Source organism: Anomaloglossus baeobatrachus, chromosome 4 (genome assembly GCF_048569485.1).
Source record: "Anomaloglossus baeobatrachus isolate aAnoBae1 chromosome 4, aAnoBae1.hap1, whole genome shotgun sequence".
Taxonomy (NCBI): Eukaryota; Metazoa; Chordata; class Amphibia; order Anura; family Aromobatidae; genus Anomaloglossus; species Anomaloglossus baeobatrachus.
The window spans coordinates 628,221,018-628,238,600 of NC_134356.1; the positions used below are offsets into that span (position 1 = coordinate 628,221,018).

A 17,583-nucleotide genomic window follows, 5' to 3' on the forward strand; every position below is an offset into this window, starting at 1 on the left:
AAAGCCCATGGTTATTTGGTCCTTCCCAGCCAAAAAATAGCAACCCGCAGCCTCCCGTAAGTGGCACATCACATATGATGCCCCAATCCTGGCGCTTCGCACCAGCTCTTCCCAATTTCCCTGGTGCAGTGGCAATCGGGGTAATGGTTTATAGGGTAGATGTTGGCTGTGTAGTGACAGCTGGCATCACGTCCAGGGGTTAGTGATGGAGAGGCGTCTATCAGACACACTCTTTACTAATCCAGTAAGTAAAAAAGTAAAAACACACACACACAAATACCTTATTTGAAAAAAACACTCCCCTACTCTTTCCCTGGTTCACAAATTCATTAAATAAAAGCAGGTCCAAAGTGGTCCAGGGGACCCGATGGTAGTCCACAAATGGGACCCTGAAAGACATAAGAAGAGAGTAATAATAATAATACAATAGACTATCCCTCATTCACCAGTTTATTTGAAAACAAAAAACCCCGCACCTCCGACATAGTCCTTGGCTTTCTCACGACGTGACGAGTGGTGATGACATCAGTAATGTTACCGCTCATCGCTGCTCTCGCTGAGTCACACAGAGGGTGGCACAAGACTCGACGGCGGTGACGAGCGGTGATGACGTCAGTAATGTTATCGCTCATGCCTAGTCACACAGAGGACAGCGCGAGACCTGGCGGCTGTGACGAGTGACTGAGTTACTATCATCACCACTCATCTGACATTCTGGGTCTCGCGCGCTGCCCTCTGTGTGACCCGGCGAGAGCAGTAACATTACTGACGTCATCACCGCTCATCACAGCCGCCGGGTTTCGCAGAGTGTAGTTTGACCGGAAGTGGCTGTTGTGAAACCCTATGAAGCTTCATTCAAGCTTCCAAGTAGATTTGTTCTGGATCTGTCGCTTCGGTTTACACAGGACGAAGCTCTGTTGGGAATAATGATTTTTAGGAAGCTATGAACTTCTGTGTTTTTCCAAAAATAAGACACTGTCTTATACTTTTTTTTGCCCCCCCCCCCCCCAAAAAAAAAGCACTAGGGCTTATTTTTGGAGGAGGTCTTATTCTTGGAGAAACTCGGTTGGGGGGTAAGTTTACCCCCCAAAAAACCAGACCCCCCCCACACACACACACTTCCCAGCAGACTCATACTTACCAGACCCGGATGTTTGCGTGGCTCCCAGGTCCTCCCTGTGATCTCTGGTGGGTGCTGCACGCCATACTCCCTTGCTTCTGGCTGACACACACTCACACAGCAGATCGCATGCACACAGCAGATTGCAGATATCACACACACACACACACACACACATCACATCCAGCGTTAAAGAATGTTGCTGGCCGCAGGGAATGACGGGAGGAAGTCACGCGTGTCCGCAGGTCCTGTAAGCTAGCATTGCGGCAGGTTTTTGCGCTGCACTGCACAGCCTCCCAGGATTCTGCCGGCGAGAAGAAATCGGTGTCTCTGGATGTGGTGAGTATGTGTGATCTGATTGTGTGTGTGTGTGTGTGTGTGTGTGTGTGAGATCAGATGGGGTGTGATCACTGCAGGTCCTCTGCTCGGTGTCTGGTGAGTATGATTGCATGGTGTCCACTATGTATATCGAAGTGTCGTGCAGTACCTTTAATATTTTTAGCACTTCATTATTGAACCGTGACTAGGGCTTATATTTAAGCCTTGCTGCAAAAATGCTGAAATTCCCTGCTAGGGCTTATTTTTGGAAAAACATGGTAGTGGTTTCCACTTGTGTGATTGGCAGCCGGCTCACACTGCCCAAATATTAGGAAACGAGCGCTCATGTGATGGGGCTGATATCATTTTCAGCGTTAGGTCTTGTTCTGTCCGGTTGTCTCCCATTTGCATCAGGGCAGAACTGCTTGCAGTTTGGTTTCCGTTTTGCATTGACCTTTGTTCCGTTTTTTAGGGAATCTGCGTCCACCGCACTCGTCTCTGAACACCTCCAGTGTTCTTACAAAATACATCAATTATCGGATGACGTAACAGAACACCGGCCACTGTGATCCGCTTCCTATACACTTTAGTGTTAAATAATAAACTGATCCATTTGGTCTCCGGTTTTTGGTTCCTCAGTTAATTACTATTTTTCAACCTCTTTAATAAACTGAAAGCGGCAGGAAAGGAGGAACAGGAAGGACGCCTTAGGACAGGACAGGTGTCTTTGTGCTGGATCTTTTTTATTTCCATTTTTTTGCCATGTGGATATGATGTTTTGGTCTTGGGATGTCCCTCATGGCACGCACGAACTAGCCCAAGGGTGAAATACAGTAGCCTCGGCTTCCAGATAAACTGCTCCAGCTACATGCTGTGTCCAACAGATGTGATAGTCATTGTCCCTGCTGTGCCGCATCTCAAGACGCACAGGGTGAGTGGTGGAGCAGGGAGCCGGGTGATGGAGCTGGGTGACGGAGCAGGGTGCCGGGTGGCGGACCAGGGTGCTAGGTGATGTAGCCAGGTGGTGGAGCAGGGTGCCAGGTGGTGTAGCCGGATGGTGGAGAAGCACGATGCTAGGTGGTGTAGCTGGACGGTGGAGCAGGGATCCGGGTGGTGGAGCAGGGAGCTGATGGCTCTGCCACCATTGTATTCAAATTAGGACACACGCCTCGCCCTCTCAAGGGACAGGGTCACAGCTTCCTAAATGTGAGAAGCTGTTGCTGGACTCGGGATAGTTGCGGGTGGATGGTGCGGCTGGCAGTGCCTCTATGGAAGCCTGCAGTCGTGTTACCGCTCCTAGGATCCCATACACATCAGATGTCTCCCCCATACGCCGCAGCGTCCCTGACTTAACCGCTGTCAGCCGATATGTTGTCTGTAATTGGACTTGCCAAACCAATATTGCCTTTCCCCTGATAATCTGTCTGGGAACCCATACACATTTTATCGGCGGGCTTGGCTGACATTTGTATAGGGGGCTTTGGCCCTGTGGCTGTGATTTATCATACTCCCCTCTGCTTGCTGTCAGTGAATGGTCAACTCCTCGCACTGATCTATGGTTTCCATTCACTGACAGCAAGCAGCCATCCTGAAAGTGGCAGCAAATGACAAGAACTGGTGTTAGAAAGTTGCAGAACATGTGTGAAATCTGTGCAAGCCCAATAGTAATGAGTGACCAGACTAACCAGGAGAGACGGCCAGCCAGTGTGTACAAGGCTGTAACATAGCCTGTTAGGAGACTACTGCTCCCAGGACGTCAGGGCATGCTGGGAGTTGTAGTCTCCAGCCAGTTGCTGATCTTAGCTGTTAGACGATTGCTCTGCGCTCCATTGCTCCCGCCTGCTTCACTGTCTGTCTCTGCACCCTGCGCCCTGATTGGCTGCTCCCCGATTCTCGGCGCTCCACTGCGGCTGCCTGTCCTCGTCCCCGCGCGGCCCCGCCCCCTCTCTTTACAACCCGTCATGTCTGCGCCCTGCGAGCGGACAAAGGAGGCCGGGCCGGGCCAGTCTGCGGGGAGCGCCGCCCTGCGCGCCGGCGGCCCGGGGGAGCTGGGGGCGCCGCCGGAAAGGAGGGGCCACCAGGAGGAAGAGCAGAGCGCGGCGGGAAGAGGCGGCCGGCCGTGCCTGCGGCGGGAGGAAGCGGGGCCTGTGCTGTGGGGAGAAGCTGAGGAGGCCGCCGGGGAGGACGGTGAGACTGCGGGGAGAGGGGCACGTGGGGGCTACACAGGCTGCTGACGTCACAGACGCGTGTGTATACACGGGATACTCCGGATAATAGACCGGCCCGCTATATATTACACACAAAGTATAATGTGCCTGCCCTCTATACTACATATATATATGATCTGTACCTGCCCCTTTATATTATATATACATAATGTACCCACTCTCTATATATACAGTATAATGTACCTGCCTCTATAGATCATATATATACAGTATAATGTACCTGCCTCTATGTAGTATATACATTATCCTGTATATATTATATATAGGGGCAGATACATGATACTGTATATATAATAGGTGGCAGATGCATTATACTGTATATAACATAGGGGGAGGGTACATTATCCTGTGTATAATATATGGAGGGTAGGTATTTTATACAGTATGTATGAGGGCAGGCACATTGTACTTTATATATAATATATAGGTACATTATACTGTGTATATTATATATAGCGGGTGGGTGCATTATACTGTATATACAATATATAGGGGCAGACACATTATTCTGTGTATGTAATATATAGGGAATGGGTGCATTATACAGTGTATAATATATAGGGGCAGGCACATTATACTGTGTGTGTGTGTATGTATGTATGTATGTATATATATATATATGGCAGGCACATACGGTGTATATAATATATAGGGGATGGGCACATTATACTGTGAATATAATATACAGGGGATGGGTCCATTATACTGTGTATATAATATATAGGGGCGGGCACATTATACTGTGTGTGTGTGTAGATAATATATAGGGGCAGGCACATTATACTGTGTGTGTATATAATATATAGGGGCAGGCACATTATACTGTGTATATAATAGGGGATGGGCACATTATACTGTGTATATAATATATAGGGGCGGGCACATTATACTGTGTGTGTATGTATGTATGTATGTATATATATATGGCAGGCACATACGGTGTATATAATATATAGGGGATGGGCACATTATACTGTGAATATAATATACAGGGGATGGGTCCATTATACTGTGTATATAATATATAGGGGCGGGCACATTATACTGTGTGTGTGTGTAGATAATATATAGGGGCAGGCACATTATACTGTGTGTGTATATAATATATAGGGGCAGGCACATTATACTGTGTATATAATAGGGGATGGGCACATTATACTGTGTATATAATATATAGGGGCGGGCACATTATACTGTGTGTGTATGTATGTATGTATGTATGTATGTATATATATATATATATATATATATATATATATATATATATATATATATATATATATATATATGTGTATATATATGTTGAACTAGATGGACCTAGGTCTTTTTTCAACCTTAGTAACTATGTATGTATATATATAAAAGGGGCAGGCACATTATTTTGTGTGTGTGTGTGTGTGTGTTTATGTGTTTGTGTATTAGATATATGGGGCAGGCACATTATACTGTGTATGTAATATATAGGGGATGGCTACATTATGCTGTGTATGTAATATATAGGGGCAGGTACATTACCTTGTGTATATAATAGGGGCAGGTACATTATACTGTGTATATAATATATAGGGGCAGGTACATTATACTGTGTACATAATATATAGGGGACGGGCACATTATACTGTGTATGTAATATATAGGGGCGGGTACATTACCTTGTGTATAATATAGGCGCTGGTACATTATACTGTGTATATAATATATAGGGGCAGGTACATTATACTGTGTATATAATATATAGGGGACGGGTACATTATACTGTGTATGTAATATATAGGGGCGGATATATTACCTTGTGTATATAATATACAGGGGCAGGTACATTATACTGTGTATATAATATACAGGGGCAGGTACATTATACTGTGTATATAATATATAGGGGCGGGTATATTATACTGTGTGTGTGTGTGTGTGTGTGTATGTGTATGTATATGTGTATATATATATATATATATAATAGGGGCAGGCACATTATAGTTTGTGTGTGTGTATGTGTGTATTAGATATATGGAGCAGGCACATTATGCTGTGTATGTAATATAATGGGGATGGCTACATTATACTGTGTATGTAATATATAGGGGCGGGTACATTACGTTGTGTATATAATAGGAGCTGGTACATTATACTGTGTATATAATTTGGGCAGGTACATTATACTGTGTATATAATATATAGGGGCAGATACATTATACTGTGTATATAATATGTAGGGGACGGGCACATTATACTGTGTATGTAATATATAGGGGTGGGTACATTACCTTGTGTATAATATAGGCGCTGGTACATTATACTGTGTATATAATATATAGGGGCAGGTACATTATACTGTGTATGTAATATATAGGGGCGGGTACATTATACTGTGTATGTAATATATAGGGGCGGGTACATTATACTGTGTATGTAATATATAGGGGCGGGTACATTACCTTGTGTATATAATATATAGGCGCTGGTACATTATACGGTGTATATAATATACAGGGGCAGGTACATTATACTGTGTATATAATATACAGGGGCAGGTACATTATACTGTGTATATAATATATAGGGACAGGTATATTATACTGTGTATATAATATATAGGGGCAGGTATATTATACTGTGTATATAATATATAGGGGCGGGTACATTATACGGTGTATATAATATAATATATAGGGGGCGGGTACATTATACGGTGGTATATATAATGGTTGGTAGGGATTTGGACCCATTCCTCCTGACAGATCTGATGTATCTGAGCCATGTTTGGAGGTCGCCGCTCGCATCAGCCTTTATAGCTTTGTAAATACATTTTCAATAGGATTGAGATCAGGGCTTTGTGATGGCCACTCCAAAACATTGACTTTGTTATCATTAAACCACTTTGTAATCAATTTGGTGGTATGCCTCTGGTCATTGTCCATATGGAAGCCCCACTTCCACCCAAGCTTTAAGTTCCTGGCTGATGTCTTGAGATGTTGCTTCAGTATTGCCACATGATCTTCTTTCCTCATGATGCCATCTATTTTGTGAAGTTTACCAGTCCCTCCTGCAGCAAAACAACCCCAGAACATGATGTTGTCACCCCTGTGTGTCACTGTTTATATGGCTTTCTTGGGCTTCATAGCTTCTCCCTTTTATCTCCAAACATAACGATGGTCATTATGGCCAAAAAGTTCAATTTTAGTTTTGTCAGACAACAGGACGTGTCTCCAAAAATTAAAGTGAACCTGTCACCAGATTTGGAGACTATAAGCTGCGGCCACCACCAGTGGGCTCTTATATACAGTATTCTAACATGCTGTATATAAGAGCCCAGGCCGCTGTGTAGAGCGTAAAATGACTTTATAATACTGACCTAAACGGTCGGTACAGTGCAGATGGGCGTCTCCGTTCTCCGGGTCCGGCGCCTCCTCTTTTGGCCATCTTTGTCTTCCTTCTTCTGAAGCCTGGGTGCATGACGCGTCCTACGTCATGCACACAGGGGGGCATTGAGGTCCTGCGCAGACCCACTTTGACCTACCCTGAGCAGGGCAGATCTATTGTATTGTAGTGCGCATGCTCGGGACCTCAATCCCCACTTGGGTGCATGATGTAGGACGCGTCATGCACCCAGGCTTTAGAAGGAGGAGGACAAAGATGGCCGAAAGAGCAGGCGCCGCAACCGAAGCACGTAGACACCCATCTGCACCGTCCTGACCATTTAGGCAAGTATTATAAAGTCATTTTTATGCTCTACACAGCGGCCTGGGCTCTTATATACAGCATGTTAGAATACTGTATATAAGAGCCCACTGGTGGTGGCCGCAGCTTATAGGCCCCAAAACTGGTGACCGGTTCCCTTTAAGGTCTTTGTTCATGTACTTTTTCAAACATCTGGCTTTTTTATGTTTCTTTTGGAGGAATGGCTTCTTCCTGATACAGTGACCTTTCTGCCCATGTTGATATCCCATGTGACTCCTGTCACTGTGCATAATGACACAATCTCACCAGCTTCCTCCAGCATCTTCACAAGGTCTTTTGCTTTTGTTCTTGGGTTGATATGTATGTCTGACCAAAGCACATTCATCTTTGGTACACAGAACCCGTCTCCTTCCTGATCGGTATGATGGCTGGACTCTCCCATCTTGTTTGTACTTGCGTATAATTGTTTGTACAGATGAATGAGGCACCTTCAGGTATCTAGAAATTACACACAAGGATGAACCAAACTTGTGCAAGTCCACAATTCTCTTCCTGAGATCTTGGCTGATTTCTTTTAATTTTCCCGTCATGCTACCTAAAGAAGCCGTGTGTTCAGGTGTGCAATAAAATACATCCACGGGTGTGTCTCATTAAAGCAGATTTTGCAAAAAAAAAAGTATCAGAAGCGTCCAAAGACATGACCTCATCATATGGGCTGTCCCATATTGTTTAAAGGCATAGTACTCTTAGTGTATGTAAACATTTGACTTTGCAGAAAGTAATAAAAATGCCTTAACCCCTTAACAACCACGGGCAGTAATATTACGTCCTAGCGGTCAGTGTTACTGCCCGCGGTCTGCCGCCGGCAGCATGCCGCGATCGGCGCACATCTCAGCTGATTTTCACAGCTGAGTTGTGTGCCTGCCAGGCACGAGCAGAATGGTTATCTGCCCGTGCCTTTTAACCCCTTCAATGGCGCTGTCAATATACGGAAGTTACGTGATGTGATGACCGCGGTAGCTCATATAAATTGCTTTCGGTTTCACTCGGCCCGGAGTATATCTGCTGTTTACAGCTGTATAGCTGTGATCAGCAGATATGGCAGAGCGATCAGATTGATCCATATAGCCCCCTAGGGGGAATAGTGAAATAAAAAAAAACTTAAGTTCAAATCACTCCATTTGAAAATTAAAGGGTTAAAAAAATAAAAAATATACACACATTTGGTATCGCCGTGTTCAGAAACACCCAATCTATCAAAATCTAAAATCAATTAATCTGATCAGTAAACTGCGTAGCGGCAAAAAAATACCAAACGCCAAAACTACATTTTTTTTTTTGTCACCACAAATTTTGCGCAAAATGCAATAACAAGCGATAAAACGTAGCATCTGCACAAAAATGGTACAGCTAAAAACGTCAGCAAGAGACGCAAAAAATAAGCCGTCACTGAGCCATAGATACCAAAAAATGAGAACGCTACGGGTCACAGAATATGGCGTAAAACGTGCGCCACTTTTTTCGGACAAACTTCTGATTTTTTTTTTTTTAAACCCCTTTTATATAAAAGTAAACCTATACATGTTTGGTGTCTATGAACTCGCACTGACCTGAGGCATCAGACCCACACATCAGTTTTACCATATAATGAAACAGTGAATAAAATATCTCACAAACAATAGTGCTATCGCACTTTTTTTTTGTAATTTATCCGCATTTGGAATTTTTTTGCTGTTTTCCAGTACACCATATGGTAAAACTTAATGCTTTCATTTAAAAGTACAACTAGTCCTGCAAAAAATGAGCCCTCACATGACCATATTGACTAAAAAATAAAAAAAGTTACGTCTCTTGGAGAAAAAAAAAACGGAAATCGAAAAATCGGCCGGTTGTGAAGGGGTTAAAAAAATTCTCATTATTCTGGCATTTGGCAAATATAAATAATTTTGGTTCCTAATTGACCTAAAACCGGAATGGATTATTTTGATTTCACGTCGGATAGTGAGAAAAACCTGCAGATGTGTCTTTATAGAGAGTGGAGGGAAAAACCTGCAGATGTGTCTTTTTAGCTAGTGGAGGGGAAAACCTGTAGATCTGTCTTTATAGCTAGTGGAGGGAAAAACCTGCAGATGTGTCTTTATAGCTAGTGGAGGGAAAAACCTGCAGATGTGCCTTAATAGAGAGTGGAGGGGAAAACCTGCAGATGTGTCTTTATAGAGAGCGGAGGGGAAAACCTGCAGATGTGTCTTTATAGAGAGCGGAGGGGAAAACCTGCAGATGTGTCTTTATAGAGAGCGGAGGGGAAAACCTGCAGATGTGTCTTTATTGATAGTGGATGTGGACTTCTGGTTTCAACTGTAGATGATATAATACACCGTCCTCCCATCGCATTATATACATGGTATAATACACCCGGATCCTGTGTTTCTGCGCAGGCGCGGATGGGTCCCTTTCCTTGTCTCTGGACTTCTTACCTTGATTATTTGGGTGCTTCTGGGTGCAGTGAATGGGTGCATCGTGGGTGAATCACCATTTTGAAGCTCTTTGTCCTGTCTGTGAATAGAAACTTTTGTTCGTGGTTTCTTTTTTTGAATCCGGAGCCTGAATTCCTTTTCTCATTTGAAACCTCTCACAGCTGAACGTTTGTTACAATTGTATCCAGGCCGGACAATCCCGATGTGTGGTTACATTTTCTCTCCACTCATACAATGCGTCATCCTCGACTCCCAGAGCCTTGTGTAGACTGGATGCACTGGGCCTTTAAAGGGAACCCGTCACCAGGTTTTTCCCTTATGAGCTGCAGCCACCACCAGTGATCCCCGATATAAAGCATTCCAGAATACTGTATATAAGAGCCCAGGCCACTCTGTACAACGTAAAAAACACCTTTATTGTACTCACCTAGGGGGCGGTCCGGTCTGATGGATGTCGCTGCTCTCGGTGCGGCGCCTCCTCTGCAGCGATTTCTGTCCTCATTCTGAGGCCCATGTGCATGACTCGTCCTAAGTCATCCACACTGGCCGGCATTGCGGTCCTGCGCAGGTGCACTTCTTTGTCCTGCTGAGGGCAGATTAAACTACTGTAGTGCGCATGCACTGGCGGTCTTTAATCTTTCCTCGCACCTGCGCATTACAGTGCTTTGATCTGCCCTCAGCAGGGCAAATCAAAGTGCGACTGCACAGGAGTGCAATGACGGTCTGGGCTGGATAGGAGGATGGAGATCGCAGCAGAGAGGAGGCGCCAGACTGGAGAGAAGCAACCCCATCTGACCGGACCCCCCCCACCCCCAGGTAAGTATTATAAGTGATTTTTACGTTCTACAAAGCTGCCTGGGCTGTTATATACAGTATTCTACAATGCTGGTGGCCGCAGCTTATAGTCTCCAAGTCTAGTGACAGATTCCCTTTAAAGCCTGCTGGAGTTGTTCTTACCTAAGCCCCCTGTGCCCCTCTTATACTCACCCCCATCGATCTTCACCTTCTATAACCACTTCTCCTGTTCGTCTCCTGTGATTTGTGACTTGCCAGCAGTTCGTGTTTCATGGAGTGTGATGGAGATCACAACTCAATATAAGTCTATGCAAGCCTTGTCCTGGCTCTCATAGACTTGTATTGATATCTTCTGACGTAGCCAACAGGGACATTACCATGATGAGGCCAGAGAAAGGTCCTTCTTAAAGGGGTTGAAAGCACATTTCACACCTATACTGTGGATAGGTGACGTTTCATTGGGTGGGTCCGACCGCTGCGACTGTCACCGATCAGCAGAGTGGGAGGCTGTTCTCTCTAAGGCCTCATTAACACGTCAGTTTTTCACATACGAGTGCTACCCATTTTTTATGGAGGTTAGCACTGCTGCCTATGACAATCTGTGGGGTCATTCACACGTCAGATTGTTGTTTTCCTCAGAATAGTCGGTGGAAAAATCCTGCCAGCATTCATAGATGTACAGCCCCTGGGTGGTATCCGTGGGGCAGCCCCATAGAGAATGAATGGAGCGGCATTTCTGCGTCCAATCTGCTGCTCACACAATCCATCAGTGGTGGTCTTAGGGCTCGGACCCCCACCACTCGGGGTGTTTGGGGGGCTCGGACCCCCACCACTCGGGGTGTTTGGGGGGCTCGGACCCCCACCACTCGGGGTGTTTGGGGGGGCTCGGACCCCCACCACTCGGGGTGTTTGGGGGGGCTCGGACCCCCACCACTCGGGGTGTTTGGGGGGGCTCGGACCCCCACCACTCGGGGTGTTTGGGGGGGCTCGGACCCCCACCACTCGGGGTGTTTGGGGGGGCTCGGACCCCCACCACTCGGGGTGTTTGGGGGGGCTCGGACCCCCACCACTCGGGGTGTTTGGGGGGGCTCGGACCCCCACCACTCGGTGTTTGGGGGGGCTCGGACCCCCACCACTCGGGGTGTTTGGGGGGGCTCGGACCCCCACCACTCGGGGTGTTTGGGGGGGCTCGGACCCCCCACCACTCGGGGTGTTTGGGGGGGCTCGGACCCCCCCCACCACTCGGGGTGTTTGGGGGCGCTCGGACCCCCCCACCACTCTGGGTGTTTGGGGGGGCTCGGACCCCCCCACCACTCTGGGTGTTTGGGGGGGCTCGGAGCCCCCCACCACTCTGGGTGTTTGGGGGGGCTCGGAGCCCCCCACCACTCTGGGTGTTTGGGGGGGCTCGGAGCCCCCCACCACTCTGGGTGTTTGGGGGGGCTCGGAGCCCCCCACCACTCTGGGTGTTTGGGGGGGCTCGGAGCCCCCCACCACTCTGGGTGTTTGGGGGGGCTCGGAGCCCCCCACCACTCTGGGTGTTTGGGGGGGCTCGGAGCCCCCCACCACTCGGGCCGTTTGGGGGGGCTCGGACCCCCCCCACCACTCGGGCCGTTATCACCCATCCTGTAGATAAAGGGTCTCCAGTGAAAACAAGAGCTCTGAGTTTGTGTCTTTTGACTGGATGGTTCTAGTTTCTCTTTGCTGGGGGGTTTGGTGCACACGTGATGTTGGCTGGGGATGTGCAGTACAATAATGTCCTTTGTGGTGTTGACTTATGTAAAGCAGCGACACCCGGATACAGTGCTACTCCAGTGATCAAACTGGTTGCACAACACAGGGGGGGGAGGGGCTGAGGCTGATTGTAGGGGACAAATCAAGGTTACTCTGGGGAAGAGGACAAGTCCTGGGGGAGTGAGCTGTGTGTAATGTTTCCGGATACGGTCACTTTGGTTTCCAACCAGTTTCTCTCCACAGATTACTGCTGTGTAGTGCGGACGGAAGAAGCTGGTGGGACTAAACCAAAATCTGGCACCAAAGCCATATTTAGGACGTGCTCCCTATATGTAGAGTGCTGCATTTACACCTGCAGATTTGGGTTCTTCAATGCACCTTTACACACGATGACTGACGATCTAAGTGTTTTCTTACTGTCCTCAAATTTGGAAGAAAGAGTACGTCACTGGCCTCATTACCCCGGCCGACAAGCCGTGATGGGCACAGAGCAGGCACCTATTCTGGCCCCACGTCCTGGTCAGCAGCACATCCTCTGTCTGTACACGGGCCGATGTGCTGCTAAATACAAGGATTCATTTATTTTTAAACGATCCATTAACCTAATGGACACGCATTTTGCTTGCTCCTGGTGTAACGGCCGGCAAATGTACACCGACAGATAATTGTGAATGATCGTTCCTAAACATCACTAATTATCTACTAGTCTACGTCTACCATGATCCTCAGTGACGTGTTTTTTTTATCTAGTTATGTAGGAAAATTGAAATGTTGCCCAAATTGTTCCCCTCATTCTATCTCTTCAACGTGAATTCTCCTTTTTTGTTTACATTGGGTACAGTCAGTACGCTCCATATGACCGCTGCAGCCGATCACTGGCCTCTGCGAGAATACTAATTGGCTGTATATACTAACCTGGTGTACAGCGATATCGGTACAATGTAGTCAAGTCTTGCCCGTGATTGAGCATAAAGAATATGGGATTTCTACCTTTCTTTTAAATGTTGCCAACAAGGTTTTTTTTTTGTTTTTTGTTTTTTTTTGTGGGGGTGGGGTGAATTGTCTTAGTAGACTCTACGACTCATGTTGGGAGAATAAAATGTTGCGTGACATTTAGAAAAGGCTGGCCCACTACTTTAAACCACAAGGTTAATAATAATAATATTTATTCATTTTTATATAGCGCTATTAATTCCACAGCGCTTTACATACATTGGCAACACTGTCCCCATTGGGGCTCACAATCTAGATTCCCTATGAGTAAGTTTTGTTTTTTTTTTTTTTGTAATGTGGGAGGAAACCGGAGAACCCGGAGGATACCCACGCAAACACAGGGAGAACATACAAACTCCTTGCAGATGGTGTCCTTAGTGGGATTTGAACCCTGCTGCAAGACTGCAGTGCTAACCACTGAGCCACCGTGCCGCCCGATGAGTCAAGATTGGTGGTGGGATCCATACGCCTCCTACTGACGCCACATCTCCACTCTCCTCGCTTTGTCTCTTGGCCACCGCAGTTTTCGTCAGGGGTCTTCACTTGATCGTTGTAGCCTTCACTTTCCATCCGAGCCAGAAGAAACACAATATCTTCTGGCTCCAATCTCTGGGGACCCCCCCCCCCATTGATCTTATTAATAAAAGGGACGTAGCTGGTATAGAGATTTCCCCCCCCCCCCTTCCCCTTCACTATTTTTCTTTCCTTCCTGTGATTAATTGTACCTAACGCTCCCCCCCACACACTACACAGCTGCTGAAATGGTTTCCACTGTATCCTCTTCTGTATCCTCTGTTTTCTGAGCGAGACGCTGCCAAACTTCTCCTGGCAGCATCTTACCCCCCATAGAACAGAAGCGTTGGAAGTCCCTGATCAGCAGCGACCGCAGAGGGTTCTCCATGCGACAATCTTTCGCACAGTGGTGGGTTCGGGCTCCTTTAGTTTAAAGTGTCAGGGGGAAAGAGGAGACTAATGCAAACAGACCAACACACTTGTCTATGGCCCGGGTGCAGCGGGATGGGGGGGGTGAGGGAGGCGTTTTTTTTTGTTTTTTTTTTGGTGAGGGTTTGGGTGGTGGGACCGGGAACCATAATGGGAACAGACCAGCACCCTTGTCTGGTCGGGGGTGCAGTAAGATGGGGGGGTGAGGGAGGCGGATTTGTTTTTTTTGGGGGAGGTATTGGTGAGGGAGGGTTTGGGTGGTCGGACCGGGAACAGTGATATGAACAGACCAGCACACTTGTCTATGGCCGGAGTGCAGCAGGATGGGGGGCGAGAGAAGCGGTTTTTTTGGGGGAGGGATTGTTGCGGGAGGGTTTGGGTGGTGGGACCAGGAACCATAATGGGAACAGACCAGCACAGTTGTCTATGGTCCGGGTGCCCCTTCTCCGGCCGCTCATTCCTGCTTGTATCATACGGGGGTCCGCGCTGCTTGCATGTCACTGTCTTATGTTGTGTAACGTCTCCACCAGTGTAAGGGGGAAAGCACCGTGTGTGGGGCCATGTGTTACTGTCACACTTCATTCACAATTTTTTGTATTTTTTTTCATGAGCGACAAGAATTGTGGAAAGCCAATCGCAAACCCCCCTCCCCCACCCACACCCCTCTCCAATATTGATTCCTGCTTTCGTGTTACCTGACTCTACCTCACTGCTGGCAGTAATTGGATTGTTTGGTTTTTTTTTTGTTTTCTCCTTGCCCCCTCCTTCTTCTCACACCTTTCTCAGCCTTGTCAGATGAGGATGACGGCTCGCCATTAGATCTGGGACGACCACAAATTTCCAAACCAGATCAGAGCCGAGCTGGAAAAATGGCATCGGATCACAGCGGAGAGAAAACGGACGAGTCTAAAGGTACGTGGCCTCTGCGTGGTGTGTGGTGTAGCTGTAGGGCCCGTGTAGCTCCGCTGCTTCTAGCCCGAATCATTTATGGCATCTCCAAACCAATACTCCAAAAATATCTTAGGTTTATAAACTTCTTGCTATATTACTCATATTTAATGATATTTGGGTGGAGAATTGTGCCCACGTTGCTGTATGTGCTGCTTTTCTGCACATAAAAAAGCATGTGTTGGCATTAAAAATGCGCATTTTTTTATTGCATTTGTGCAATTTTTCATTTGCATTTTTGAGCTTTTTTTTTTTTTTGCTTTTTTTATTTTTAAGTCATGGCGACCGCGGGGGCTCCTACGCTGTATCCCCGCGATCGCCACCGGGTCCCCTATTGAAGTTACAGCCGGAATCCGTCTTTCTCTGCTCAGAGCGGTGCCCGGCAGTTTATCCCCCTGAATGCTGCGATCAATACAATCTCAGCATTTGGAAGGTAGGGAGAGGGATAGCTTACCTCTCCTGGGCGATCGGGTCCCTGGAATGCGATCACAGGGACCGATCGCTGCCATAGTAAAACTGGTTTGTCCCAATGATGACCCCGGGTTACTGAGCTACAGAGCGCCTCACACACCATGCTGTATGCACAGTGTGTGAGGCGAAGTGCTGCGATATAATCCCCTGTAGTGATAAAGCATTGCAGGGGATTATAGAAGCGCAGGAAATAAACGCAAAAACAATTGACATGCTATAATTCTCATAGACGTTGCTGGGATGATTTTTCCTTTTATTGATTAAAAGAAGTAAAGAAAAACACATAAACGCAAAAAAAAAAAACCCACTTGGGCACATAGCGGAAGTCCAGAATTGCATCACAACATGAGCAGGATTTTTCAGCCCAGTCTTTACACTTTGGACATTTGTCATCTATGTATGAATCGTGATCTCCGCAGCGTGCATGCGGTCAGGTTTCTGCAGGAGCTGGTGGTCATGTAGCCACAAGTATGCGATATACAAAATTCTGGACATCTTTCACCTAGATGTGCGCATCCTCACTCAATTCAATATTAATGAGCGAGGCCGCGCACGTCTAGTCAGCATGTCACATCACATACCTGCAGTCACCGGACCGCTTATCACTGTATCGGAGAATCCTGACCGGACCCTGTGAGGATTCAGTATTCTCAGTCACATACGGTAACTGCAGACTGTTGTGCCAAACCTTATTGGAGACTTATCGGTGGGAAATATCATCATAAGACTTGTCCCCGAGATCTGATGTTGAGGTTTTATGAGGCTTTCTTGAGGTTTTATGAGGCTTTCTTGAGGTCTTGAGGCTCTCTTGAGGTCTTGAGGCTCTCTTGAGGTCTGGAGGCTCTCTTGAGGTCTTGAGGCTCTCTCGAGGTCTTGTGAGGCTCTCTCTCTCTCGAGGTCTTGTGAGGCTCTCTCTCTCGAGGTCTTGTGAGGCGCTCTCTCTCTCGAGGTCTTGTGAGGCGCTCTCTCTCTCGAGGTCTTGTGAGGCGCTCTCTCTCTCGAGGTCTTGTGAGGCTCTCTCTCTCGAGGTCTTGTGAGGCTCTCTCTCTCGAGGTCTTGTGAGGCTCTCTCTCTCTCGAGGTCTTGTGAGGCTCTCTCTCTCTCGAGGTCTTGTGAGGCTCTCTCTCTCTCGAGGTCTTGTGAGGCTCTCTCTCTCTCGAGGTCTTGTGAGGCTCTCTCTCTCTCGAGGTCTTGTGAGGCTCTCTCTCTCTCGAGGTCTTGTGAGGCTCTCTCTCTCTCGAGGTCTTGTGAGGCTCTCTCTCTCTCGAGGTCTTGTGAGGCTCTCTCTCTCTCGAGGTCTTGTGAGGCTCTCTCTCTCTCGAGGTCTTGTGAGGCTCTCTCTCTCTCGAGGTCTTGTGAGGCTCTCTCTGTCTCGAGGTCTTGTGAGGCTCTCTCTCTCTCTCGAGGTCTTGTGAGGCTCTCTCTCTCTCTCGAGGTCTTGTGAGGCTCTCTCTCTCTCTCGAGGTCTTGTGAGGCTCTCTCTCTCTCTCTCGAGGTCTTGTGAGGCTCTCTCTCTCTCGAGGTCTTGTGAGGCTCTCTCTCTCTCGAGGTTTTGTGAGGCTCTCTCTCTCTCGAGGTTTTGTGAGGCTCTCTCTCTCTCGAGGTTTTGTGAGGCTCTCTCTCTCTCGAGGTCTTGAGGCTCTCTCTCTCTCGAGGTCTTGTGAGGCTCTCTCTCTCTCGAGGTCTTGTGAGGCTCTCTCTCTCTCGAGGTCTTGTGAGGCTCTCTCTGTCTCGAGGTCTTGTGAGGCTCTCTCTCTCTCTCGAGGTCTTGTGAGGCTCTCTCTCTCTCTCGAGGTCTTGTGAGGCTCTCTCTCTCTCTCGAGGTCTTGTGAGGCTCTCTCTCTCTCTCTCGAGGTCTTGTGAGGCTCTCTCTCTCTCGAGGTCT

The 17,583-nt window shown here is 47.3% G+C and overlaps 1 protein-coding gene across 5 annotated transcripts in view; it reads left to right on the forward strand.

Moving 5' to 3' along the window:
- Window positions 1-17,583, forward strand: part of WIZ (WIZ zinc finger) — an 87,852-nt gene that overhangs the window by 41,817 nt on the left and 28,452 nt on the right. For all 5 annotated transcript variants that reach the window (XM_075346347.1, XM_075346350.1, XM_075346349.1 and 2 more), the window contains one exon: window positions 15,066-15,191. In XM_075346347.1, the coding sequence (XP_075202462.1) occupies window positions 15,066-15,191 (126 nt within the window). The remainder of the gene's footprint in view (window positions 1-15,065; window positions 15,192-17,583) is intronic.